This window comes from Pseudopodoces humilis, chromosome 7, assembly GCF_049639895.1.
Source record: "Pseudopodoces humilis isolate 2021_Gansu_Grassland_sample_001 chromosome 7, ASM4963989v1, whole genome shotgun sequence".
Taxonomy (NCBI): Eukaryota; Metazoa; Chordata; class Aves; order Passeriformes; family Paridae; genus Pseudopodoces; species Pseudopodoces humilis.
The window spans coordinates 45722048-45749176 of NC_142206.1; the positions used below are offsets into that span (position 1 = coordinate 45722048).

General features: G+C 40.3%; 2 protein-coding genes across 2 annotated transcripts in view; one reads left to right on the forward strand and one right to left on the reverse strand.

Moving 5' to 3' along the window:
* The window catches only part of EML5 (EMAP like 5), a 109007-nt gene extending 101625 nt beyond the window's left edge, over positions 1-7382 (reverse strand). Inside the window, exon 1 of the mRNA XM_005520204.3 lies at positions 7139-7382. Coding sequence (XP_005520261.1) covers positions 7139-7335 — 197 coding nt within the window. The 5' untranslated portion in view covers positions 7336-7382. The remainder of the gene's footprint in view (positions 1-7138) is intronic.
* Positions 7383-18143: 10761 nt separating this feature from the next.
* TTC8 (tetratricopeptide repeat domain 8) overlaps positions 18144-27129 on the forward strand; it is a 40260-nt gene continuing 31274 nt past the window's right edge. The window contains exons 1-2 of the mRNA XM_014249706.2: positions 18144-18329; positions 26562-26591. Coding sequence (XP_014105181.2) covers positions 18222-18329; positions 26562-26591 — 138 coding nt within the window. The 5' untranslated portion in view covers positions 18144-18221. The remainder of the gene's footprint in view (positions 18330-26561; positions 26592-27129) is intronic.

The following is a 27129-nucleotide window of genomic DNA, read 5'->3' on the forward strand; positions in this document are numbered from 1 at the left end:
GAAGGTGCGGAAGGGAAGGGAAGGTGCGGGAAGGGAAGGGAAGGGAAGGGAAGGGAAGGGAAGGGAAGGTGCGGGAAGGTGCGGGAAGGGAAGGTGCGGGAAGGTGCGGGAAGGGAAGGTGCGGGAAGGGAAGGGAAGGTGCGGGAAGGGAAGGGAAGGTGCGGGAAGGGAAGGTGCGGGAAGGGAAGGTGCGGGAAGGGAAGGTGCGGGAAGGGAAGGGACGGGAAGGGAAGGTGCGGGAAGGGAAGGGAAGGTGCGGGAAGGGAAGGGAAGGTGCGGGAAGGGAAGGGAAGGTGCGGGAAGGGAAGGTGCGGGAAGGGAAGGTGCGGGAAGGGAAGGTGCGGGAAGGGAAGGTGCGGGAAGGGAAGGGAAGGGAAGGTGCGGGAAGGGAAGGGAAGGGAAGGGAAGGGAAGGGAAGGTGCGGGAAGGGAAGGGAAGGTGCGGGAAGGGAAGGGAAGGTGCGGGAAGGGAAGGGAAGGTGCGGGAAGGGAAGGGAAGGTGCGGGAAGGGAAGGGAAGGTGCGGGAAGGGAAGGGAAGGGAAGGGAAGGGAAGGGAAGGGAAGGGAAGGGAAGGGAAGGGAAGGGAAGGGAAGGGAAGGGAAGGTGCGGGAAGGGAAGGGAAGGGAAGGGAAGGGAAGGGAAGGGAAGGGAAGGGAAGGGAAGGGAAGGAAGGGAAGGGATCAAGGAAGGGAAGGGAATCAAGGAAGGAAGGAATCAAGGAAGGGAAGGAACCAACGAAGGAAGGAACCAAGGAACCAAGGAATCAAGCAAGGGAAGGAATCAAGCAAGGGAAGGGATCAAGGAAGGAAGGAATCAAGGAAGGAAGGAATCAAGGAAGGAAGGAATCAAGGAAGGAAGGAATCAAGGAAGGAAGGAATCAAGGAAGGAAGGAATCAAGGAAGGAAGGAATCAAGGAAGGAAGGAATCAAGGAAGGAAGGAATCAAGGAAGGAAGGAATCAAGGAAGGAAGGAATCAAGGAAGGAAGGAATCAAGGAAGGAAGGAATCAAGGAAGGAAGGAATCAAGGAAGGAAGGAATCAAGGAAGGAAGGAATCAAGGAAGGAAGGAATCAAGGAAGGAAGGAATCAAGGAAGGAAGGAATCAAGGAAGGAAGGAATCAAGGAAGGAAGGAATCAAGGAAGGAAGGAATCAAGGAAGGAAGGAATCAAGGAAGGAAGGAATCAAGGAAGGAAGGAATCAAGGAAGGAAGGAATCAAGGAAGGAAGGAATCAAGGAAGGAAGGAAGGAAGGAAGGAAGGAAGGAAGGAAGGAATCAAGGAAGGAAGGAATCAAGGAAGGAAGGAATCAAGGAAGGAAGGAATCAAGGAAGGAAGGAATCAAGGAAGGAAGGAATCAAGGAAGGAAGGAATCAAGGAAGGAAGGAATCAAGGAAGGAAGGAATCAAGGAAGGAAGGAATCAAGGAAGGAAGGAATCAAGGAAGGAAGGAATCAAGGAAGGAAGGAATCAAGGAAGGAAGGAATCAAGGAAGGAAGGAATCAAGGAAGGAAGGAATCAAGGAAGGAAGGAATCAAGGAAGGAAGGAATCAAGGAAGGAAGGAATCAAGGAAGGAAGGAATCAAGGAAGGAAGGAATCAAGGAAGGAAGGAATCAAGGAAGGAAGGAATCAAGGAAGGAAGGAATCAAGGAAGGAAGGAATCAAGGAAGGAAGGAATCAAGGAAGGAAGGAATCAAGGAAGGAAGGAATCAAGGAAGGAAGGAATCAAGGAAGGAAGGAATCAAGGAAGGAAGGAATCAAGGAAGGAAGGAATCAAGGAAGGAAGGAATCAAGGAAGGAAGGAATCAAGGAAGGAAGGAATCAAGGAAGGAAGGAATCAAGGAAGGAAGGAATCAAGGAAGGAAGGAATCAAGGAAGGAAGGAATCAAGGAAGGAAGGAATCAAGGAAGGAAGGAATCAAGGAAGGAAGGAATCAAGGAAGGAAGGAATCAAGGAAGGAAGGAATCAAGGAAGGAAGGAATCAAGGAAGGAAGGAATCAAGGAAGGAAGGAATCAAGGAAGGAAGGAATCAAGGAAGGAAGGAATCAAGGAAGGAAGGAATCAAGGAAGGAAGGAATCAAGGAAGGAAGGAATCAAGGAAGGAAGGAATCAAGGAAGGAAGGAATCAAGGAAGGAAGGAATCAAGGAAGGAAGGAATCAAGGAAGGAAGGAATCAAGGAAGGAAGGAATCAAGGAAGGAAGGAATCAAGGAAGGAAGGAATCAAGGAAGGAAGGAATCAAGGAAGGAAGGAATCAAGGAAGGAAGGAATCAAGGAAGGAAGGAATCAAGGAAGGAAGGAATCAAGGAAGGAAGGAATCAAGGAAGGAAGGAATCAAGGAAGGAAGGAATCAAGGAAGGAAGGAATCAAGGAAGGAAGGAATCAAGGAAGGAAGGAATCAAGGAAGGAAGGAATCAAGGAAGGAAGGAATCAAGGAAGGAAGGAATCAAGGAAGGAAGGAATCAAGGAAGGAAGGAATCAAGGAAGGAAGGAATCAAGGAAGGAAGGAATCAAGGAAGGAAGGAATCAAGGAAGGAAGGAATCAAGGAAGGAAGGAATCAAGGAAGGAAGGAATCAAGGAAGGAAGGAATCAAGGAAGGAAGGAATCAAGGAAGGAAGGAATCAAGGAAGGAAGGAATCAAGGAAGGAAGGAATCAAGGAAGGAAGGAATCAAGGAAGGAAGGAATCAAGGAAGGAAGGAATCAAGGAAGGAAGGAATCAAGGAAGGAAGGAATCAAGGAAGGAAGGAATCAAGGAAGGAAGGAATCAAGGAAGGAAGGAATCAAGGAAGGAAGGAATCAAGGAAGGAAGGAATCAAGGAAGGAAGGAATCAAGGAAGGAAGGAATCAAGGAAGGAAGGAATCAAGGAAGGAAGGAATCAAGGAAGGAAGGAATCGGAAGGAAGGAATCGGAAGGAAGGAATCGCAAGGAAGGAATCGCAAGGAAGGAATCGCAAGGAAGGAATCGCAAGGAATCGGAAGGAAGGAAGGAAGGAAGGAATCGGAAGGAAGGAAGGAAGGAATCGGAAGGAAGGAAGGAATCGGAAGGAAGGAAGGAATCGGAAGGAAGGAATTGGAAGGAAAAAAATTGTTCTCCAAGTCACCTTGGATCATGTCAGCAGTCTCCTTGGAACACATCAGCATTGAGAATTGTCCTAGTAACATCAAAGGCTTTTGACAGTAGACAGCCATTTAAAAACGTAGATAATTTCAGGGTTTCCAATTTTCTCATACCAAAAAAATAAAATATATAAATATGCTTTAGCTGGCCCAAACAGATAAGGAGCCTCTATACAAGCATGAGTTTTACATTATAACAAGTTAATACTCTGAGGGGGCATCTTCTGAAATCTTGATACAGATCAGATTTAAATACAATCCCTCTAAAGTCTCTGATATGGGAAGATTAGCCAACATTAAATAAGCTATGATCCTCTAAAAAAATAAAATTATGAAGAGAACAAAGTTAAGATCCAACATGAACACACCAAGGTACTGTTTCTTCCTCAGCTACCAGAAAGCAAACCATTCTACAGATCACAATCTAGTTTGGTGATGCATGAAATCCTAGAGAACACACACTTGAAACTGGTAGCTTTGTAGGAATAACTTGCATTTTCATTCAGTATTAGTATCTCCTACACATACACAGCCAAGGCTGGACAGGGGAACTTCTCTTCCATAAACACAGCAGACATCCAAGTTATGCTGCTGGCAACAGATCAAAGCAAATCACCTGAGATTTCATGTACAAGATTTTTCTCCTTATTTTCTCCTGAAAATGTAAGAAACTCAGTTATCTGTATGCCCAAAAGATGCAAATTTCCAAAGCATTTCTGCATCTGACACTTTCCACAAGTGTTTGCATACATCTTGGACCTCAACAATAAAAATATGCAAATGCATAAGAAAAGGGAGACAAGTAACATTGAAAACATGTAACCATATCCTCTAGAATAGTAAGTTGATTTCTGGAAAGTAATTCTTAGAAAAGATTAAAAAATGAACATAAAAACAAAAGTTTACCAGCAAGCAAGAAAATTCCTTTTGAAAATGGATTACAGGGATTGTTCAAATAAAACAAAATTTTAAAAAAAACCCAAATCAGACTAATAGATTTTCAAAGAAATTTGAAATTATCTCAATTAGCCTCTTCTAATCCAAAAGAGTTTTCAAAAGATCTGAGGGACCAAACACTGAAAGAGAACTCTCTTCCTATAGAGTTAACTGAGGCTGAGGAATTTGGGGTGTGAACACAATGATTAAAAATGAAGAATAGACATTCATACTGAAAAGTAATTATGTTAAAACACCTAATCATATAAGAAAATCTCACAGCAGGTTTACAGGGTTTCATTTAACAAAAGCAGGTAAAACTCCAAAGCAGAACAAAAACTACTAGTGTTAGAAATTTCATATGGAAAATGTCCTATGACTATCCATTACTTCAACACTGCTTTCTACTACTAAAGAAATGGTCTCTGACTTGAGAGCTGCAGTTCCTCTCTCCTGATTGATGTTTACAATTACAATGTCATCCAAAGAACGTTAACAACATAAAAGTTCTCATAATGAAGAGTACTAATAATATCACCATGTAGTGAGTAATATTTATGCTTAGTCCTTGTAGCTATGGAGCTAGGCTCATGAAAGTTTGATTCTTTAAATACATACATTTTTCAGACTCCAGAACTGCTTTCACAAATTAGATAACATACTTGTAAAAAGACACTTAATCCCATTGCTTTCACTAAAAAAATCCCAAATATCTCAGCATTCAGACTGTAGTTGCACATACTATTAGAGCACAAAATATATTAATTCTTTTGCAACACAACAGTTGAGTTTATCCACAGAGAGAAAATTTAGTAACACTGATTACTATATTATATAACTTCATTTTTGCACCTGGTTTTTGGATTTGGGATTTGTTTTGTTGCTCTTGTTTTGTTTGTTCATTTTTTGTTTTTTTTTTTAATATCTGACCTCCATATAACTCCTTTAAATATTAAGAACTAATGTGTTTAGATACCCAAGTTTAGTCAGGAAATGTGTGAGATGGCATTTAAATGATACTACATTGCATTTTTAGAAAAAGTAGCAAGTGAAAGACTTACAATGCAAGTCTAACCATACTATGAGAAATAGCCATGATGCTTTTAAATCAAGCATTCTTCTTTAAGCATACTAATATTTCTGTATAGCTGTTGCATTTAAGAAGCATGCAAAATTCTAACTGCATAAACCTGTAATGCTTTATCCTACTTAGAATTATATTCTCTCATCAATACAATTCAGAGGAGAAACTGCTATGCTGGGCCATGGTACCATTCAAATCAAAGTACATACACAAAACAGACTTACTTTTTCTCTCCAGTTAGTTGACTTAAAAGCAGATTTGTCTGTTTGGTTTTTTGTTTTTCTGGGTTTTTTTTTTGTTTAGTACTAGTCTAAACAATTCTGTCACATTTTAGCCAAATGTAGCACACTGTACCAAAACTGAGAGAGACTGAGCAAGAAACTGTTACCACACACAAACAAAAAACTTGCCCAGTTGTAGCTCAAACCATTTAATTCTTATGCTACAAGAAGTGCTACTGAAACAAACAGTGTCATTCGGGAGCACTCATGAATACATAGTATTAAATGTGTAATATTACACTGCCGCGACCTCCGAACGAGCAGTGAACCACTGCTTCCTCAGCAAGCTGTGTATCTGGATTTCCCGCAGCACCTGGCATCACAGGCGGCTAGAAGTTCTTAAGAAAACAGTTTTTCCTGGATTAAAGTGAGAATGTTAAAACATTAAGTAATGCAAACAACAGTGATTCAAACTCCTGACTCAACACCCCTAGTACAACACTCTGCCGTGGTACATTGACTAGGTTTTCTTCGCGTGTTTAGCACAAAGGAGAAACATACCATGGATGCGACAGCCTTCTTAGGAATATTCACAGCCATACTTCAGAACTAATTAAATTTCTTCAAGAAGATTTAAACAAAGGGGAAAAGTGGCCATTATTACCAAGTTTTCTAGTGTGCCTAAATACTTAAATGAAAGACATAGCAACTATTCTGCTCTCTACAGGCAGTACCTGTTACTCATGAGTAACACATACAGAGGTATGCATTCATGCACTAAGCATCATAAAAATAAATTCCGTGTTGTAAAACATACAAAAGACCTACAAAAGTATCTACTGCTAGCTCTTACCCCAACAGGAAAACCAAAGGAAATCAGAATTTAAAATCCATCTGCAATGACACCTACTGTAAGAGAAAAGATTGATGACTCAGGCTCACATCTGCCCTTCATACTCCTCAAATTCTCTCACTGATCTCACACCACTAGGCTTACAAAAGCATCCTTGGAGTGGAAAGACATATAAGAAATTTTAACAGCACATTTCTTTCACAGCATCTGTTTGTAATTAATTTTTTAATGGACTCCGCACCTGGTAACATTCCTTGCCAAGTGAATTAATGAGCTACAGAAGAAACCTCAACTTCTCAAGAAAGGCTGTTCTTTCAAGATTACCCTAAAAGTTGCGTGAGTTACAGGCAGGCCACTAATTCCCCATGTAATCGTCGCCATTTAAACATCAGACAAAGGTCTACCTGCTACAGATTAACCTCCTCCGCAGCCCAAGTGCTCCGGGGCACACACGCGATTACCGCCTCTCCTCCCGCCGGCCCTTTGACATTCAGGGGCGGCCGGCGACCGAGCGGCGACCCTCGGGCTGCCGCGCCGGGCACGGGCTCCCGTACGAGTTTCGGCACCGCACACCGGCGGCACTGGGGGACACACACAACACGGCTGATTAAATCCGACAGCTAAAAGCCATTTCCAGGCTGTTTCTACCCACGGCGAAGCCCGGGAAGGGGGGGCGCGGTGAGGAAGCGCTGACTGTCCTTGATGTATTTCTGTCCGCTCCCCGGATCCCCACAGCACCGGCGGGACGCGCATCACCGGCGCTGCCCGGGACGGCAGCCGGGCCATGCGGCGGCGGGGGGATTTTTGCACCCCGTTCCAGGGGGAAGGGAGGAGCGGGCGGGGGACGAGCCGGGCTGCGGGGCCGGGACGGCCGGAGGGGGTCGGAGCCCGCGGCGGGATGGGCCCGGGAGCGCGCGGCGCCAGCGGTACCTGATGATGTCGTCCTGGTGCCCCAGGTAGAATTTCTGCCGGTGCTCCCGGGGGCTGTAGACCACACCGACCCCCGCCACGAAGTAGACGATCTCCTTGGCCGCCGTGTAGTAGAGGTTGTTGCGGCACTGATGACCCCGGTAGCCGTAGACCCACTCCAGCCGCAGGTGGCAGCTCGGCGCGCTCCGGTCAGCCATGTCCACCCGCCCCCGCCAGCCGGGTACGGCTCGCTCCCGCCGGAGACCCCGCGGGAAGGGGGCGACGGGCCGGCAGCCGCCTCCGCTCGGCTGGGCGCCCGCCGCGCTAATCCCTGCCCGCCGACATGGATGCCCGCCGCCGCCGCTCGTCCGCCGCCGCCGCCTCACAGAGGGCGCCGCCGCCCGAGCGCGCCTCGCCGCCCCGCGCCGCCAGACATGGCTGCGCTGAGACACCGCCCGGGACGCGGAGCGAGGGCGCGGCGCCGCTCCGGCCCCCCCCCGCCCCGGGTGCGCCTGCGCCGCGGGCGGCGCCGGCAGCGGCCGGGCGGGCCCGGCGGGAGCGAGGGGTGCCGGCGGCGGGCACCCGGCAAGGACCCCGCGGGGACCGGCCTCCGAGTGGTAGTGGTGGTGGTGGTGGTGGTGGTGGCGAGCGGGCGGGTGGGAACGCGCTTCATCGCCGCGCGTCGTGGCGTGTCGTGGGGTTTTTTATATTTACCTTTTTTTTTTTTTTTTCTTTCCCTCATCAAGCGAGGCTGCGTCTTCTCTCCTTTCCCCAAGTTTAGGGCTTTGGTTTTTTCACTGCCTCTTCGGGGAACATCTCCGTCCCTTGCCTTTCCCCCGGAGCACCGCCGCCCGCTCTCGGCAACCTCAGGGGCTGGAAAACTCCCAGCCCCTTCTCAGCCGTGCGTGGAAGCCACCCCCCCGCTCCTCTCTCACTGGGGACCGGCGGCACGCCAGCTCCCTGCTAACTCAGAAGAAAATGTCAACTGTAATTTTTAATGACAACAGTTAACCCTTTCAACCTGAGTCATGCACCACACAAAAGTTACTTCCCCATTCAAGCCCTAATTTCTCCATACACAACTTTTCAGCCTCTGCTCTCAAAGCGTTTTACATGGCAAAGTCACCGCTTTCCGGCCTCACAGACGTGGAAGCGACTCCTCCGTGCTTCATGAGGCGGCCGTGCCGGGGAGCCCCCTTGCCACGTCCAGGGTTTTGGTCAGGAAAACGTGCCCCCCTGCCAGCTCCGTCACTCTATAGAGCACCTCGCTAGCTAAATAAATGTACAGTTCATGATCATGGGAACGGCTTTGTGCTGTAGAGTTGAACACCTGTTCTAAGAGCTCCTGGATAACTGTCTGGTTTGACAATTTAAAATAAACCAAATCTTTTCCCTATTACTTTCAGCACATGTTTGGCTTTCCAAGTGTATTTATTTCTTTAGGATTTATTTTTAAATCACCATTTCTTTATCTTCTTTTGCACTTTTACTATATTATTACTCGTATTGACTGTTCTCCCACAAAACATTTACTCTGAGCTAGTTAGTTCATACTGGAGACATCTGTGCTACTTTATTTTCCTTTTAATTAGAGGGAGTTTTTTCTCTAAAATCTTTCTTGCATAAACTTAATATTATATTAGTCCTTTCATTGTTTTAGAAAAATAATTCTTCTGTAAAAATGCATGCATTCATGCATTCCAGTCAATTAACTTTGTATATTAACATATTTTCACAGTGTAAAACACTGGGAGACAATATTTTTCTCAAGCTCTTACAATGACAGTGTTGGTGACTCCAGGCTCAGACGCAGCTCTCAGTCCCACACACTTAATGAAAACAACAGAGCATGGAACAGAAATCTGTGGAGAAATTAATGTAACCTGAAACTTACACCCAAGCAAGCTTACCCTTCCATGAAACATATAACTTTTTGAATTAAAGAAAAGGACTTTAATCCCTAATCAGGACAAAAATATATAGTAAACAACAGATAAAGCAAATCTTACTCTCAGCAAATCATAATCAGTTTTTTCTCCTTCTATTTACTTTCTAAGCAGCCGGAGCACCTTGGAACTTGGGGAGACATTGTTTCTCAGGAAGTCTGAGGAGGGATAACAAGCCAGGGAAATGGACTGGACAATTCCCAACTAGCTTGTCTTAGAACAGAAAAATGTGTTATTCTTTCTAATAATGTGTTAACTCTGCATGGCTGTTCTGTGTTGCTATCCCACGGGAAAGGTGGTTAGAGAAAAATCCTATAATGATGCCTAATCTCATTCTGGAAATTGGATTGATTAGCAGCAGACATAGGCATCTGATATATTTTACTTCTGATGTTGCAAAAGCTCATTTGAAAGTGGGAGTATTTTTATGGTATAAATTAAAAATATATTCATTTTCTATTTACTGTCCATACAATGTATATTTAAATATGAATGTACAAAAAATATAATTATAGTGTCTTTACTTTCTTCTACTCTCTATTAATACATGTTTTTCTTAGATTATTACTTGAAGTGAAATTCTGGATCTCCTGAGATCAATACTAATGTGTAGTATTAACTTCAGTGAAACTAAATTTGTTAATCTTCTTGTCTTACTTGCAACTCAGAAATTGGAACAAGGGAGTGTTTGGTAGGTGAAAGTGAACAAGCTGTTTTAAGTCACTTGTTCCAAAACTAAAACTGAAGAGAAAAAAAAAACAAACCAAAAAACAGCAATCAGGAAGAAAATTTAATATGTAACACCATTGTCTCTAACTGGAAGTTGCAGATGATATTTTGTGTAATTAACAGAAGAACCCACAACTGTTCTCAGAAAAACTACATACATGGAGTGTGACGATGGGAACAGCTGCACATCACATGCACCACACAAACAGCCAGCATTTTCTCTAGATTTTTCAGGAATTTACTACCATCTCTAAAATGCAACAATGCTTGAGGGAAAATTACAAGAGGAAAACTATTCATTGTCATAGTTTACTAGCCTTATGCTGATGTGCAGAGGGTGCACGTGGAATTTTACACACTTGGCATCTATTTTTGACAGGAATAGGAAGCAATGTAGTGTAACAACCTCTTCCTCTCTCCTTGCTCTGTCTAGTGTTCCCACTCGGGCATGCATCATTCCTTTGGCCATATCACTCACTCATAGCAGGCTGGCAACGCTCTGGAAGCCACAAGGCGCCACAGTATCCCTACATCAGTGTGGCATTCTTGTATAGGTTGCACATTTACCCCAGAACTCAGACACCAGTCCCTGTCGCTTCTCTTTCTCGGTAGATACAGAAAGTGAGCATGGCCAGAGCTTTCCGAGCTGTTCCGGAGCAGGGAGCATCCTGCGGAGCGGGCACGGCGCTGTCCAAGGTGCTGATCGCGGCTGGCAGAACACATGGGGCCCGGAGGTGCTCGCAGGGAAAGGAAATTTCACGGATTTCACGGAATATTCTGAGTTCGAAGGGACCCACAAGGATCATCGAGTCCAGCTCTTATATGGATGGCCCATTTAGGGTTTAAATCCACGGTCTTGGTGTTATCAACACCATGATCTGACGACTGAGCTAATGGCAGGGTCAGGTATGCCTTATTGCCACAATGGCTGTAGTGGGAAACAAATGACCTGTTAGATAAGTAAGACATGTTATGTTCTTCCAGTAAGGTATTACACAAGAGTTTGGTTGTTTTGCCTTAGCTGTCTGTAGTAGGATTTATATCTTTCCTATTTTGTTCTATATATTCCTGTATATACATCACTGCAAATTATGTTTCCTTAGTATAGTGACATGGGTACATCACCTCTCTAAATGAATTCCCATAAGTGGCATTTTTATGTTTCACAGTGCATATGTATAAGAAAACATACTTCTTAGCATATTGCAAATATATTTATGACGTATCTCATGTTCTGCTAAATGTAACAAGGCTTAGAGAAGTGATCTCTTAAACAAATGCTCTTGGAACAGCTAATTCCAGTGCACACAAGATGAGGGATTAATCTCTGTTAAATCCTAAGTAATACAGAGTAGCTGGTTCAAGTAGTAATTATATAATATGAAAGAGATGAACAACAGTGACAACATTAATTTCAACATTCTTGGGGATTAAAAGGTCTCAGTCTATTATGGGAACACAACATCTGAAAATAATATTTTGCAAAACTAAGAAAATCTGTGTTAGCAAGAGGGAACAGTCCACTAAAAGATTTCTTTTTAGTCTATAGATAATGAAAAAAACTACTGTGTTTCTGACTGCCAACAAACTGACACCAGGATGCATTCTGATGGCCCTCAGTGGAGCAATCAGTTTCTTTCCACAATGATGCTGTGTTTACACACCATGGATCTAATCAACGTACACACAGCTTGGATCTAAACAGCTTTCTTTAGTGTGAATTTCAGGTCAAATTATATCTGTACTGAAATTATTCATCTAGGTGATTTGAAGAACTTGTATCAAGACTGGCACTTGACATATGACAACTTCAACAGGTTTCAGTGCAGCACATAAAGGGACGGTAGACAAATCCCAAGGCATTTTCTGTCAATAGACTTATGATAAAAATCTGATTCTGAACTCTTAAAATCAATTTCAAGTGTTGACTAATGACTAAATATAGAATGCAATTTACTTTAAATTCTACTTATGTGATGGTTATCTCAGGCTCCATTTTATGATATGATCAAAACCAATGTGAAACAACACATATTTTCACACAGTCAAAACTTTTATACCTGTTTTAAATCCTTTCTTTACAACTAGGATAGTGTAGGATGATCAAAACCATAACACGTTGTTAATATTTTTTTGGGTAATGAATTAAAGTTTCAGCTGGCTGATGATAGTTATTAGATTAAAATTGTGACGTCAAGCTGACCTCCTTTTACACAGTACTTGACAAGGTTTTCAAAATACAGTGCACAGTACTGACTTTGCAAAAGGTCTCAAAAAGCTTAGCTGTCAAATGGAATCATGAAACATCTTAACCATAAGTCACTACATAACATCAACACTACAGGTTTATCAAATATGACATAATTTACTAGCAATAATACAAATTTTCAGAAGAACTGAAGGAAATAAAATATTTAAACATTAAATTTATTAAATTAAAGTAAGAGTATTAACTCTCATAATGCCAAGAAACTTAAAAAGTAACATAATACTACTAAGCAGTGGAATGCAGACCTTGAGTTAATTAATTTCATTGTATGACTTCATAGTACCAAATTTAACTAAGCACTGGAGCAGATCAGTTAAGGACTGGAATACAGTCACACTGCACTTTAGTCTGCCAACTGAAGTATTTTAGGACAGAAAATAGTTCTTTTCAAGTGCCTCCAACTGTACAAGAAAATAGGGGTCATAAATTGCTACATTATATGATTTTCTAGTGTAACCCACTGTGCACAAGCCTTTATAAAGGCTTTGTAAAACAGCCACTCCTCATAAAACTCCACTCATCCTCAAAATAGATCTTTTCCCCACATTTTTGCTCTAAAAATGATAAAGCAATAATAAAACAGACTAAGACTCCTAAAAGGACAAAAGTAGATTTGTAGGGCACCTACATAATTTTTTTTTGTTGTTTTTTTTTTTTTTTTTTTGTGGGAGCTAACAGGTATTAACAAATTATGATGATGCTGGAATGACTTTGTAATTAATGCGGTAGGCTGAGTAGCAGGACGTCTGTATTCTCTCTCCACTGCATTTATATATACAGATATGTATGACTAAAACTATTTATATCAATATTTCCAGATATGACTGCTAATTTAGTACTATTACCAGGTTTCCTACTTTAGGTTCCACTGTAAATAAGTGTGTTAGTCTAGCTGCTCTAAACTTGAAAATAAAGAAAAATAGTAAAGTCCAAGTATTTTTAAGCTCAACATCCAGTCATCAGTGGATCCTTTTCAATTTTTGCAACCTATCTTTAAATGGAAATAACATGCCAGCCTTTTTCATAGGCCACTATTTGTTTTTTTATAGCTGCATTGATTTCTTCTAGTGTTACAAACACTGATCTATATTCAGCACAGTATACAGAGCATCTGCATCAAACAAGAAATAGTGCCTCATAGGAAGCACTACAGACAAAAACAAAGGTAATAATCTCACTTGAAAAGCATCCCATTCATCCTGTACTCTGAAGGAGGTATGGGTGTGATTTCAAAGAGTGGGTTCAGTAAATTAATAAATAACAGAGGACAGACACGAAGTCCTGTGAAGGAAGGTTGATGTTTAGGACTTGAACATTACTGCCACCTCATTTCTGTTATCAACTGCTGGATGGTCCTTTTTCAGCTAGACCATGGTAACCATGATTAGGATATCATGTATGGTAAGAAAGAAACAGTAGAATTCTTATTTATGATTGCAATAATTGCTATTGATGCATGTTGTTGTCTTGGCTGGTCATAGAATGAAACCCGAAGCTGTTGCTACAAATTACTTTCCTGGACAGTGAATCCATCCCTCACAACAAAACTCTACTCTTAATGCAATTTCATTGGCACGACATCTCTTACTTTACTACAGTCAGCAAGAAATGGGTTCTACAAGCACGTATGTGAACTCAGCCTCAGATGTCAGAGTCCTTGCTGAAAATAGCACATGAAGAGGGAACTTCCTCTTCGTGCCCTTCTGCCATATCTGTGTGCCTTCCCCTGCCATGGCCTGATCTGTAGTCCTGTTTGGGTTCCTTCAAAGAACACAAAACAAAACCTGCTTTATGCTCTGCTGTTTTCAATTCTCCTGATATCAAAGGTATCTGACTCATCAGAATGAACCTTTTTTGCATGTTTATGTTCATGATGCCAACTCTTGCTCAAAGGTAAGCAAGACATTTCCACCTAAGGAAGTCTGCAGGCAGACGTGTCACAACTTCAATATTCGTTTTCAAGTCCTTGTTAATTGTATTGAGCTGCAAACTACATCTTTCTTCTGTAATCTTATATCCCAAGGGAGATGAGTAACTGCCAGAAGCAGTAGCCTGCATCTAAATGAGTTAGCTACTGTGGGATACAGGACATTTCTCCTCAGAGCTGCCTAAGAAATTTTAAGCTATCAACATAATTTTTGGACCTATTCTGAGGTTCTGTTTCTGGTTTTATGGTAAGAATGTGCATCCATGAGGAGAGATAAGGCTGAGTATTAGCATTCCTAATTCAAGAAATTGAATTGGTTCACAGAAGACTCCCATGGGACACTTATAGTGTATGGGCGGCAAAGTCAACCTATAGCATCTATGTTTGTAAAATTAAAGGTATATTAAGTGTTCATGGGTCCTACTCTCTTCTGTACATACTTTATAAGAATCTAATTCATGTATCTCATGGTACATTAGATATATTTAAACTCAGAGTCTTAATATAAAGAGACCAGCAAAGAAAAGTTATAAAAACATCTAGAAAATGCAAAGCATTTTAGAATCTCAACCATTTATTCTGGAGGAGTGCATAAAGATGAAAAACTTTAAAAACACCTATCCATTCAGAGCCACTCAGTATTCAGAATCAGTTTAAGTGTCCTTCTCAGCAAAAGTGAAAAAATTAATAAAAGGTGAAAATGTGAAGCACATTTAAATCTCTAAGCAACATTTAATAGTGACAAGGCACTGAACAGTTAATTGAAACATGACTAAAATCCAGTACACAGTTATAGTTGTCACAAGATCTATGCTATAAAAAAAGAAATTATACAAACCCATGTATTTTCTGAATAAAGATGATAATAATTATTATTTTATATTTTCTTTTTATTTATTGTTTATATTATATATATAATATTTATATAATATTATATATAATAATTCATTCTGCTCAGTAGAACACCCTGATATTTTAATCTATAAATAACAACAGTGAGAGTTTTTATTGCAGCCCACCTCAGGGACAACTAGTTTTCAAATTAAGAATAAATAATAGAAAGAAGAGGAACTGATCCTTATTTCTGATTCCTGAATTTTTTATTCTTGGTTCAAAGAAATGAAGCCGAGGTTCAAATTACCTATGTGACAGTGATATCATCTCAATACTCAAGCTGTAAATAAAGCAGCACTAAATTTCCTGTCCATTCGCAGAGGATGAGAGTAGTCACTCAAAACATCCCAGCTAAGATCAGGTCACCTCTAATACAATGAATGTGCACAGTTACACAAGACAAGCACATGACTTTTCTTTAATAAACCCTGGTGATTTCTGTAGTTATGTCACACACCTATCATTGTCCTAATATAGCACTGACTCAATAAACATGAAGGAATTCATTACAGTTGGAGAACATTTGACTATTATGATCAATTAAGCATTTTTATCTAAGGTAATGGAAAGGACTAACCACTACACTAGACTACAAAACTTCTGGTAAAAAAATGCAGACAAGCCTACATTGCATTAAAGCCAGGCACATTCCACCTTTCATAATACCACACAATCAGACACTACTTGTAACATTTTGCATGGCAAAATGTTTTTTCCACCTAGACAATCTCTCCCAGTATGCTGCTATTACTAAATTATGATTTTTTTTTTCTGTCAATGTAAAACAGAAAAATTACAATTTGTTCTTCTCCTACAAATCAGGGGCATCTCAGCTATAATTCCCCAAATTAATTTTGTTGAACTTCCCACAAAATTTCTTTTCCTATTTTGAGAGAGCGGGTGAAATAAGTGGATAGCTCTAGCAAACCACATACAGTGTCTTAGCCCTGACCTCTGGGAAAGAAACAAAGCATATTCAAAATAATTATTTTTCCACACTCTACACACAAGTATGCCAAAAATAATTCCTGAACATTGAGATTTAAGCACTTCTAATGGTACTAAAAACAACCACGGATTTCTCATAAGCCACTGAAAAACTGTCTTGTGATAGATAACACTTCCAGCCACATGGCAAACCTGTGCTGGAACAGGCTCCTTGTAGGACCTGTGGCCTCATGGAGATAGGAGCCCATGCTGGAACAGGTTCATGGTAGGACTTATGACCCCATGGGGGGCCACACTAGAGCAGCCTATTCCAGAAGGACCTGAATATAATTCCTGGCTGTTTAGCTTCCATGCAGCTACACTGGAGGGGGACTGACATACAGGGCTCTACAAAACACACAGAGACAGCCACAGGGACTCTTTGCGTTGTATTCCAGGATTTTAGTAAGTTAGAGAAGTGGAATGTGGCTAACCACAGAGATTAATATTTGGAGAAAATACTGGTTAAAAGTTAAAATTTGGGGATTTCAATAATCAATATAAATGAAAATCCCCATATCAGAAAGCTCAGAATATTCCTCCATGCAGGAAGTGAAAAGCAGTATTATCAGTGGAAAAGACTTCAGAGATGATATGCATAGGATGACCTGCGTGCCAATACCAGAGAAAAATTTTCTGGCTTCATATATCACATAGAGACTGCAAAAAATCTCCTTGTCTGCAACCAAACAGAGAAAAAAACCACAACCTTGCAGGGGGTGGTTGGAAAGAAGGAAAATTGATTTTCCTGTCATTTGCAACACTGCAAAATCTCATTGTAAAAAAGCTGAAGATTCATGTTGATCTAATTGCTACCATATGACATTAGTTCAGCTTTATCACTAAGTGAAATGAATACCTTTCCCAGCAGCATGACAAACAAAAATTGCATCAGAACCATCTTCCCTTCCTCTTGCTGAGAAGCTATATAGCAGTATCTACCCATCTGAGTTCAGAACTGTGACCCTTCCATGGGGTCACAGCTTCCTCTGAGCAGCCACCTGCTTCCTTCAGGCAGGTGGCTTCCTCTGCTCCCCTGTGGTCCTCCATGGGCTGCAGAGGCACAGCTGCCTCACCATGGTCCTCACCACAGGCTGCAGGATTTCTGTTCTGGTGCCAGGAGCACTGCTTCCCCTTCTTCTTTACTGACCTTGTGCCTTCATAGTTGTTTCACATATTTAGTCCTGTCTTGAGCTGCACTTGTGCAAGTTTTTTTCTCCCCTTTTTACTTTTTTCCCTCCAGAGTTGCTACCATCATTGACCTTGGCCAGCAGTTCTATTGAACATAGGGGAAGCTTTCAGCAGCTTACTGCAGAAGCCACTCATATGGGCTCTCACCCAAAGCCTTGCCATGCAAACCCAATAGACCTGTGCACTGTTCACAGGACAACCAAAGCAAAGCTGTCTATAACTGCTACTTCAGTTCAAGCCACTTACTCCTATATTTGAATAAGTGATAGTCCTGGGACAGCCACTTCTGCTTCTCCATTTTTACACCTGACATTGATCTTGTGAGACTGGGTATTAATTTCATGCATCTTGGACAAATTGATAGTTTAGGTGAGACAAAAGCAATAAAACCAGAATGATCTCTTTAAATGGCAACAATGTGATTTTAGCAATCTTGTTAGTGTCCATACCTCAAAGATTTTCACACCATAAATGCAGTTACTGCTCCAAGTATCCCTAGGCATTTTTTCTTTTTCTTTGGTTGGTGGTTGCAATCACCATTTTATAGTACATATAAACTATAGAAATTGTATTCCAACTTTTAAATCTCTAAATATCTTGCTCTGAAATTTTCCCTGCAAAAACTAATGAACTAAAGGAACTGATAGAGTCTACAAGACTGAAAAGTGTTGTTCACAACAATCTGTACTTTTCTCAACCAGGGCTCCATGGCTCTAAAGAACATTTTACCCAAATACGGATTAATGGACTGTATTATTTTTTTTTAGGCATTTATTCTAACTCCTCTAGAAAAGAGGACAGAAAATGACAACAGTTAAGAACAGCGGGGTTATGGGAAGTCTACTGATCCCAGTACTACAAATCAAACTCTGCTTTCAGCCACCAATGTAGTAAGCCCACGAGAGGCGCTGGCAGGGAGGGGCTCGGCCAAGAACGGGGCCGTAGCTCCGAGCCCGGGCTCGCAGGGCGGCCGGCCGGGAGCGGCAGGGCCCCCGGAGGCCGCCCGGGGCCGCCGCCCCCGCGGCCCCGGCGCTCCGCCCCAGCCGGCCGAGGCGGGGCCCGACGGCTCCGCGGCAGCACCAGCGCGGCCCCGCCCGGCGGCAGCGCGGCGGGAGGCGCCGGGGGCCCGGCCGGACCTCTGGGGCTGCTCTCGCCGGCGATATGGGGCTGGAGCCGCTGTTCCAGGCCTGGAGCTACTTCAGGCGGAGGAAGTTCCGGGAGTGCGCGGATGTCTGCTCGCAGCTGCTGGAGAGGCCGCCCGGCGAGCAGGTAGCGGGGGCCGGGCCGTGGCGGGAGGCGCGGTGAGGGGCGGCAGCGGCCTCGTCCCGGCTGCCTCAGCACCACGGGACCCCTGTGTGCCTGCTGCAGCCGCCGGAGGGGCCGGCAGCGAGCACCGGGCCGTGCCTAGCTCCCGGAGCAGGAGGCCGGGCAGCGCCGCCCCTCCGCGCTCCCCCCTCCCCTCAGGCTGGGAGCGGTGAGCCGGCGCTGCGGCTCCGCCTCAGACACGCCCCGCGGAGCCCGCCCGGGCCCGGAGGTGGGAGCGGGGGAGCGCTCCGGTACTGCCGAGCTCTGCTGTGACAGCTGCGGCGGCCAGGCTCTTCGCTACTAGAGCTCTAAAGCACTCAAGATTTTGCTGAGTTTAAGGGAGAAAAGCTGAGATTAAAAATCAGGTCTGCTAGGGATGTTCCTGTTGATTTTATACTGATGTTTAGCTGCTGCGTGGCCCAAATCACATGAGGTTAAGAGACATGCATTTTAGCTCGGCTTACCTACGAGCCCTACCTTGGGACATGAGGCAGGAGGCGTTCGCTTATCTCTCTCTTTGCTCTTTTTCCAGCTGCAGTCTTCAATACCTACGTATTTTCTCACCCTTTTGTAAGAGCAAAGGATTTGATAAAGTTGTTTCTGGATTAATGTTTCCATGCATGTAAACATTTTTTATGCCATATTTTAAAAACAGTAACTGAACAGACTTCATCTTAAACACTTTACAGTAAATTTATAAGTCTTTCAAAGCATCCTATAGACAGATTTTTTAATAATCTTGAACGCAGTTCTTTTTATCATAAAGGACAGGTCTTTCAAGAAAGCTGCATGGTCACACAATAGTGCAAATATAAAGCACAGTAATTATTTGAACTGGTTTAGGATAGGTGTTTAAATGATTATTTTTTTAATGTTTTATACTGTAAGGCACCAACAAGAAGCCATCAGCAGAAACATTTTTAGTGGAGAAAGTATTCCAAGAACATTATTGCTGAACCCTAAATGAGAGTCGTTGTTAGTTCCATGCTAGTGCTGTATTATTTCTATGTATTTACATTATTGGGTCTTATTTTTATGTGATCTTTGCATATGGAAGGACAACACTTGATTTATGAAAGAAACTCTTGAAATAGTGCAAATAACAGTAAATAAAAGTTGTAAAGATCATAATGCTTCTGTTGGTCTTAATTTATTAAGTTTTTAATGAGTAAAATGTTTTTCTATCTATGATCTCAACATAGGAATGTAAAGACAACTGCATTTCTGCTCTGTGCTTAAGCTCAAGTATAAAATGGTATTGTTACACCTGTGAAGTCCAAGCTTCCGCTGGGCTGTTTCCAGTAGCACTAGTAAGGAATAGAAGATGTATGAGGCTGAGAAAAAATGCTAAGGAGGAAATTTAAAAACAGCAATGAGAGGATCTACTTGGATAAGGCCTTGAACAATCTGGTTTGCTGGAAGATGTCCCTGTCATTGGCAAGGGCAGGGTGGAACTAGATCATCTTTAAGGTCCATTTCAAATCCTTTACATTCTGTGATTCTCTGATGTAGATACTAATTGGTTTTCCTTCTTCCAAATATAGATCACACATGGTGAAACACTTAAGTACATAAATTAAATTGTCTTAGACAAGGTACACATTCTCCTTCGAGAATAAGGACCTTATATACCAGCAATATGAGAGTTTTTCCAAATTCTGTATTGAGACAAACAATTGATCACTTAATTTAATCTTTGAAATGTTCACACCAGCCTATAAGCTTAATTTTTTATAAGAATGAAAGAGAAAAAACATTAAAGAGCATTCCCTTTGAGAAATGGTGGAGGGTGGGGTTGTGAACATTGTCTATACCAGATCAAATGATAAGCTCTTAGAAGTCTTATGTGAAGTCTTTGAATTTCAAGATCAAGTTTCATCACTATTTTGAAAAAACTTTCAGGTCACAGTTACATGCAAATGACAGGACTTTATAACTTCAGTATGTTAGTTTCAGAACTGTGTTGCTATTCACAGTTTTGTGTGAAAAAGGTACTCTCCTGCAGCAGCACATTTCAAACCTACCAGACGGTTCAGATGTAAGAGAGGCAAACTTGAAATAAGATTAGTGTGGTTCTTTCCTCATATAATCTTCTTGAGGAATCCTTATTAAGAGCTCATTTTAAGCAGGAGTTAATGACTTCTAAAGTATTTGAAAGTATATCTATTTGAGATTGGGAAATATCAGTTTTTATAACATTTAAAAATGCATGACAGGATGTTTCAGTCTTTGAAAATATTTCATACAGCAATGTTCAAGTAAAGTTTGCAAACACCTAGTGGATTTTACTCTAGAAGTATTTCATATAAGGAATAACAATTTAGAGATTTTCTTAAGACTAAAATAAGTGGAGAGATGATAAATAAATGGAAATTCATCATGTTGTTTCAGAAGCATCATGGAGTATATTACATTCATGGTGTGTAATGGAATGGCTACACAGCTCTTTTCAATCATTCCTCTCTGGTAGTCCAGACAAAAAACACCCTTCTGACAGGAGAAGATGTAGCATTATTTATGCCACCTCTTCATTGTGGTACAGCAGGTTGCAGAAACCAGAATATTGGTTAAATAACTTTCAAGAGTGCAGCTTGGACCAAACTCAAACCAGCTCAACATACAAAATGTTACACCTAAAGTCTCTTCAACAAAACATTTTTTGATTGTCTAATTAGAATATAACTTTAACATCCATGGCAAACTTAACATGGAACGGCATTATCTTTGTCAGTCAACTGTGTTCATGTTATTTAGATGTTACCCTTTTTATTGTAATCAACTTAAAATCCTAATATTTTCTGGTTATATGTCCAAATAGGCCTGTATTTATTTTATTATTCTGCTTCCCTTTTGTAAAGATGTTTTCCTTACCCATGTTGTTGCTCTTTCAGCTCATTACTTTCTGACACTTGCTACTTTCAGGTACTAGTCTGTCCTCTTTACCCTACTAAACTTCAGGCATGGAGTAAGGGAAGTAATAACATGCCTCAAGAATATGTTTTATATGTCTTACAAACTATTCTGAACTTACTTAATACAACAGAATGAAAAACTGAATCATGTTTATGGATTGTAGTATATATGCCTCGCATTTAATAAAATCATTATTTTTCTAAAAATAATTATCTTTGAAAGGTAATAAGATCCAAGGCTGAACACTGAGGTAATTAGAACTGAAATAAGTGACATATATTACTTAACTCTCCTGGCTTGCCTAGTCTAATCCTATTTTACATTATTCTGAATTTATTCCAACAGCTAATTTGCTGTAGTTGTGAATATTAGAAAAGTGATCTATGAGTATTTTATTTCCACATTAATTGAGAGTCCAGGATCATTCTCAGGAAGTTTCACTTTGATTTCTGGTATCTGTTGCTTTTGAAATGGCATGTTAATGAAATCAGTAGTTCCTAAATATTTTGATTGTACTTTAATTCTGTCGTCTTCATCCACCTACTAAAAAATGGTGCTGTTTTCCATCTGTGTGAATTACATTAGTAGTATTTTAATATAAGCTGGCAAATTATCTAAAATGAAGTATGTACCATTTTGGTACCTAAACCTGTAAGTGTGGTTTATAATGCTTAAAAAACACATAGCAATTATAGCAGATTTAATGGTCAGACTCTTAACGGTGGCACTTCTGCAAATCAACCCAAGATATGTCATGTTGGGCACTAGGAAAGCAGACAGACAAATGACAACACTTGCAGAAAGTTTGGATTAAGTGAGCTGCTGTGCAGCACAAGGGAATACTCAACGGCTGTAATCACTGTGCCGTCTGTTCTTATCCTCTTGTCCCATATTCTGCTAAGCATGTGCTTCCCAAGCTCTGCTTCCCAGGGAAAGAGGGATCTTGTAGGAACAGTAGCCTCTGTCTCTGTTCAGGGACTCACTTCTTTGAACAGCATGCAGTTAGGATATAATTTAAGCTACAGGAGCTGGTGTCCTTTAAAGACAAGCATAGGTTGAGTTAAATAATGACTCTTACGGGTCAGAACTTTTTCATGCTCAGGCAATTGAACTTCTCCCTTCTAAGACACGTAATGTAACAGCAGGAAAGGAAGAGACTGACAATGCCTTACTGGAGAGTGTTTTCATGCCTGAAAGAGGTGGCCTTTCTTGTGTGAAAGCCTGCACTTTTTTCCCAATTTGTCTGCTAAATCATAAAACCACTCCTGCTCCGTTGCATCTGCAGCACTGTCCTAGAGCTATGGGCTGCTGAAACCAGTTTTTTACAATATCCTTAGAAGTAGGTGCATTTTTGCCACCACACTTAAAAATGTAGTTAGAAAATTTCTTGGCAGTGTATCTTGACCTTGATTTATCAGTCCCTGTGTGTATAGGTGAGTATTCAGGATATGTTTGTATCACAAATATAATGACAAGTTCTCCTTTAAGAACATGGCAAAAAATGATATAAAGATATTAAAAATAAGTTTACTGATGATCCAGTCAATAGTCACATGTACATACATTTAGAGGCTGTCTTAATTGTGCAGTACCCTCTTTGAACCTTGTCACCAGATGCAGTAAGCCCTAGGAGGTTTTTTAAGTACTTTGTTGACCTTTTAGCTAACTGGGCATGAATCAGAGATTTTCTCACATAGCAGTATCAAATACCATGCCATTGTAAACCTTGAATTCTTAAAGAGCACAACAAAATTGAAATGTTTCAACATCAGAAGTTTTCCTGAAGAGTTCTTAATAAATAACATTGTGGTAAAAGAATAATTAGCTGCTACTGAATTATATCTTGTGGAAGATTGACTTTTTTTTCTATAAAATATCCTGTGCATTTCTTCATTTAAGCATCAGGAATATAAATGGTATAGGTGGAATTCACTTTTATGCTGACATTCTTATCTCAGGATAAATAAAAACTGTATTTTGTGTGACTAGCATTTGGGCATAGAAACATGTAAAATACTGGTATTCAGTTTAATTATTTCCTTTTGTAAGCAAACAGGCCTTGTCTTCTGTGCTTATAGTAATAGCATGACCTAGAGGAAATACAATCCAGGACTGTTTCTGTTGATCATCCTGATTAGTCACCTAATCTGATTACTCTTTGTGTTCCATATGTCAGATTCAAGGCAATAAACAGAACCCATATATGAGGCCTGCTCTAGTTTAACAATAGAAAAAAAAAAGCCTAATATAATTTGTAGACATATAGTGGATGTTCTTAATTTAATTTAATTAATGATCTTCTATGAGGATTTGCTTTTGTTCATTTATCCTTTCTTCTCCCATGTTGAACTTACAGCTGCTATAATTTGCATACTTGTTTTTGTAAGGTCATAATAAAGTTATCACACTTATATTTATGGGCATTGAACTTGATTTGACAAAGCATCTTCAACTGAAATTACTTATTGGTGCAAGAGACTGTAAGTCTATGCATGAAAATAGTGATACTTAGGGAGAAGTCATTCCTGGGTAAAGGTTTGGGGTTTTTTTCTGTGTTTCTGCTCTTAATAATTTGAAGAACATTTTCAGAATATAATAATTTTAATATTTTGAATGTATTAAATTATACTCACCTGAAACTAGTTGTAGAGTGAAGCCATATTATAATATAAGGTATGTAATATATTCCCTCTTCTAGACTATAAGCATCATAAAACTTAATTTTTTTAAGTATTTTTGGTATTCAAATAATCTTGACTTTACATTTTAATATTAAAGTGCCCTCAGTGGATTTAGGGATCTGGATGAAATAGTTCCTTCATTGCTTTTACAATCTTTTGACTTTCAAGGGAGCTTTATGTGTAAATGAAGAATAAATTTGAGCTTTTGTTTTGAGAGACAAGCTTACAGGGCAATTCTATTTGTTAATCCTCTCAAAGAACTTTGAAATATAGTTCCTGTGGCTTACTTGCATGTGTAGCAACTGTTGGATCCACCCATGTTAAAGTATATTTTATTTTAATGTAACTTTTGTTATTCCATTCTTTTGTTTAATCTGAGGGTCCCATTACCCGCTTGACAGTTATTTAAAATCACAAGTTACTTCTTGTCAAAAACGGAAACAATGTATTAGTATGTATAAACAATGCATACTCTCACCTACAATTATGAGAATGCAATGGTTTTAGTATTATTGATCATCTCTACTTTTTTGCCAGATTATGAGGGATGTAATTTCTGAATTTTATATTAGTATAAGTGATCCTACATAAACAAATTTTTTTGGTTTTTCAATTATTTTTTGAACTAATGAACAGTGCCTAAAGTAAGATACACATCTGTAACATCAAGGCATTTAGTATTAGTGTTGACATAATATTCCTAACTTGTCCTCATTAGTTAATGTAGCACATATGGTATGGAAGACCATCTAATGTTCTTAAAACCATTTTCATATGGGCTGTAATATTCAGACACAATGGGGTAGATAAAATGCAAACTGAAATATCTCAATGTCCTTTATTAATTAGAAAGCTGAATAGTTTCTTATTTTAGAAAACAACTGCTATACATAAAAGAATTGTAGTAATTTATTTAATGTCACTCCAGGACAATCATACACCTAAAATGCAAAACCAGTTTCAGAGCCTTAGTCAGGCCCAGGTACATCACAGTCAACTGAGATTAATCCCTGAATTAATGTTTAGTTCCACAGAATACTCAGTGTAAGACGTGTTATACATTCTAACACAATTGAAAAACTTTTTGGCTCCCAGTGCAATTCTTTAAAGGCCACAAATTCCAGTACGCTACAGAAGGAAGATGTCCTTCACCAGTAGTACAGGTCCCTGCTGTCATGGAATTTACCGAGTAAAAATGTTCAATTTGAAAGAATTAAGTCATGTCTCATGCTACAGAGGAATGATCTTAACATTGCCATTCTCCTGATGGAACAGAAAGAAGCCAGCTCTGAAGCCAGACAATCTTGGCTGCAAAGCAAACCAGCAGCAGGGCAGTGCTTCAGCTGGGAGAAGACATTGGTGTGATCTAATAGCAGCTTACTAATACATACAAGGAGGTTATCAAGAAAATGGAGCCAGAGACCACTTGCAATGATGCAGGGAAGTGGAGGCTTTGGCTTGGTATGAGGAAAAACTTTCCTGGTAAGGACAGTCAGCAGTGGAAATGGTTGCCCAATGGCATTGTGCACCTCCACCCAACTGGACAAGACTTTGAGCAACCTCAACTGACCTCATAGCTGACCTTGCTGTGAGGGCTTTGGACTAGAGACCTTCAGACCTTTGTAGTCTGAATTACTTGAAGATTGTATATTCAGTCTGATATAGTTGGTTTAACTGTGATAGATTTGCACAATGCCTGATATGCAAGAAATTTTTCACTGCCTCTAGGAGAAATGATCTGACGCTACAAAAGACTAATAGTGATTTAGAGAAAGTAACATGTATCTCCCACCTTCCTTGTCTAGAGCTAAAGTAAGACATTAGGAAAAACTCATCTCCAGTCCCTGGAAGCGAACAGCAAAAGCCCTGAAGGGTTGTTTAAATATTATGTAAACATGATAATTACGCAGTAATTTTTTTCCTGTCAGTATTTACTCAATTTTAATGGAAGTTTTCAAGTAGATGCAAGTTCCAGCTTTTCTACTTACAATAAACTTAATCTGGTAGATTTTCTTTTGATTTTTGGGTAGTGCAATGGGCTGTCAATTTGACATTTATTCCGCTTGCAATATTGCTAGCCAAATACAATGAATACATCATTTTCATCATAAAAGTGCCATGAAAAAGCACTGAAATTTCCTTTTGTCTTCTTGAGTGGTATCATTGTGATCACCAGGAGCAGTTAAAAAAAGTGTGCAAAAATGGATTTTATTAAGTAGGCATTCTAAAGACCTTGGTGTGATAATCTGGTTAATTTTTAGGAGATTTGAATACTTCGTCCAAGTTAATTTTCTTTTAATCTATCATTTTTCAGCTTCATAATTCTTAAATGATAATCTAAGATTTGGCTAGGATGATCCAGCAGAAGCAAGAAAGCAAAGGTATCAGAAAGATACACTTACTGCAAATTTACTTTCATTGTGCAAAACACTGATTAGCTTCATAATGTGTATAAGTTTAGATAATGTCATAAAATGGAAATTTCGGTATATGTATCAGAAAATATTTGTGCAAAATGAAGTCATGACAGAGTATAAGTGCACTTGTATGTTTTTATTGTCTGGCATTTCCATTTCTCAGTTTCCATTTTCTCTCTTTTCAGGAGCTTGATTCTGAATACACTGTGTTTCAGGTAAAGTTCTTTCCATAAATACAATTATTAGATGCAATCATTGGGAAGAATTTCTGATATACTGAATAATACTTGTTTTTTTGCTAAGTCTTCAATAGCTTTTTTTTTTTTTGTATTGGTAAGGCATTATATTTGATAAGGGGAAGATTTTTGATATTTTGAACAGGTAGCTTTTATATTTGATAGAATTTTGTTTCTCTCATATTCTTCTTATATCTTTATTCAGCAGTTCAATGCTTTCTGAAAACTAAATTGAATCTACCTTGAACTGCATGACCTTAATCTGCAGATGAGATTAGGAAGAAAACAGCATGTATTCACAGATAGAACAATGTTTGTGCTCTTAGGGCTCACTTTTGTGTTTTATTTCATGCATGTAGAGGTGGGCTCTTACCCATGCTCTTCCTGCTCTTGCAGCTCAGGCTCACTGCCTACCTTGTGTAGAATCTGGTAACCTTGTAGGTGTATTATGATGATTTGCATGAGTGTTGGAAGATTGAGAGTAATTAATGAATTTTCACTCTGCCCATATTAGCTC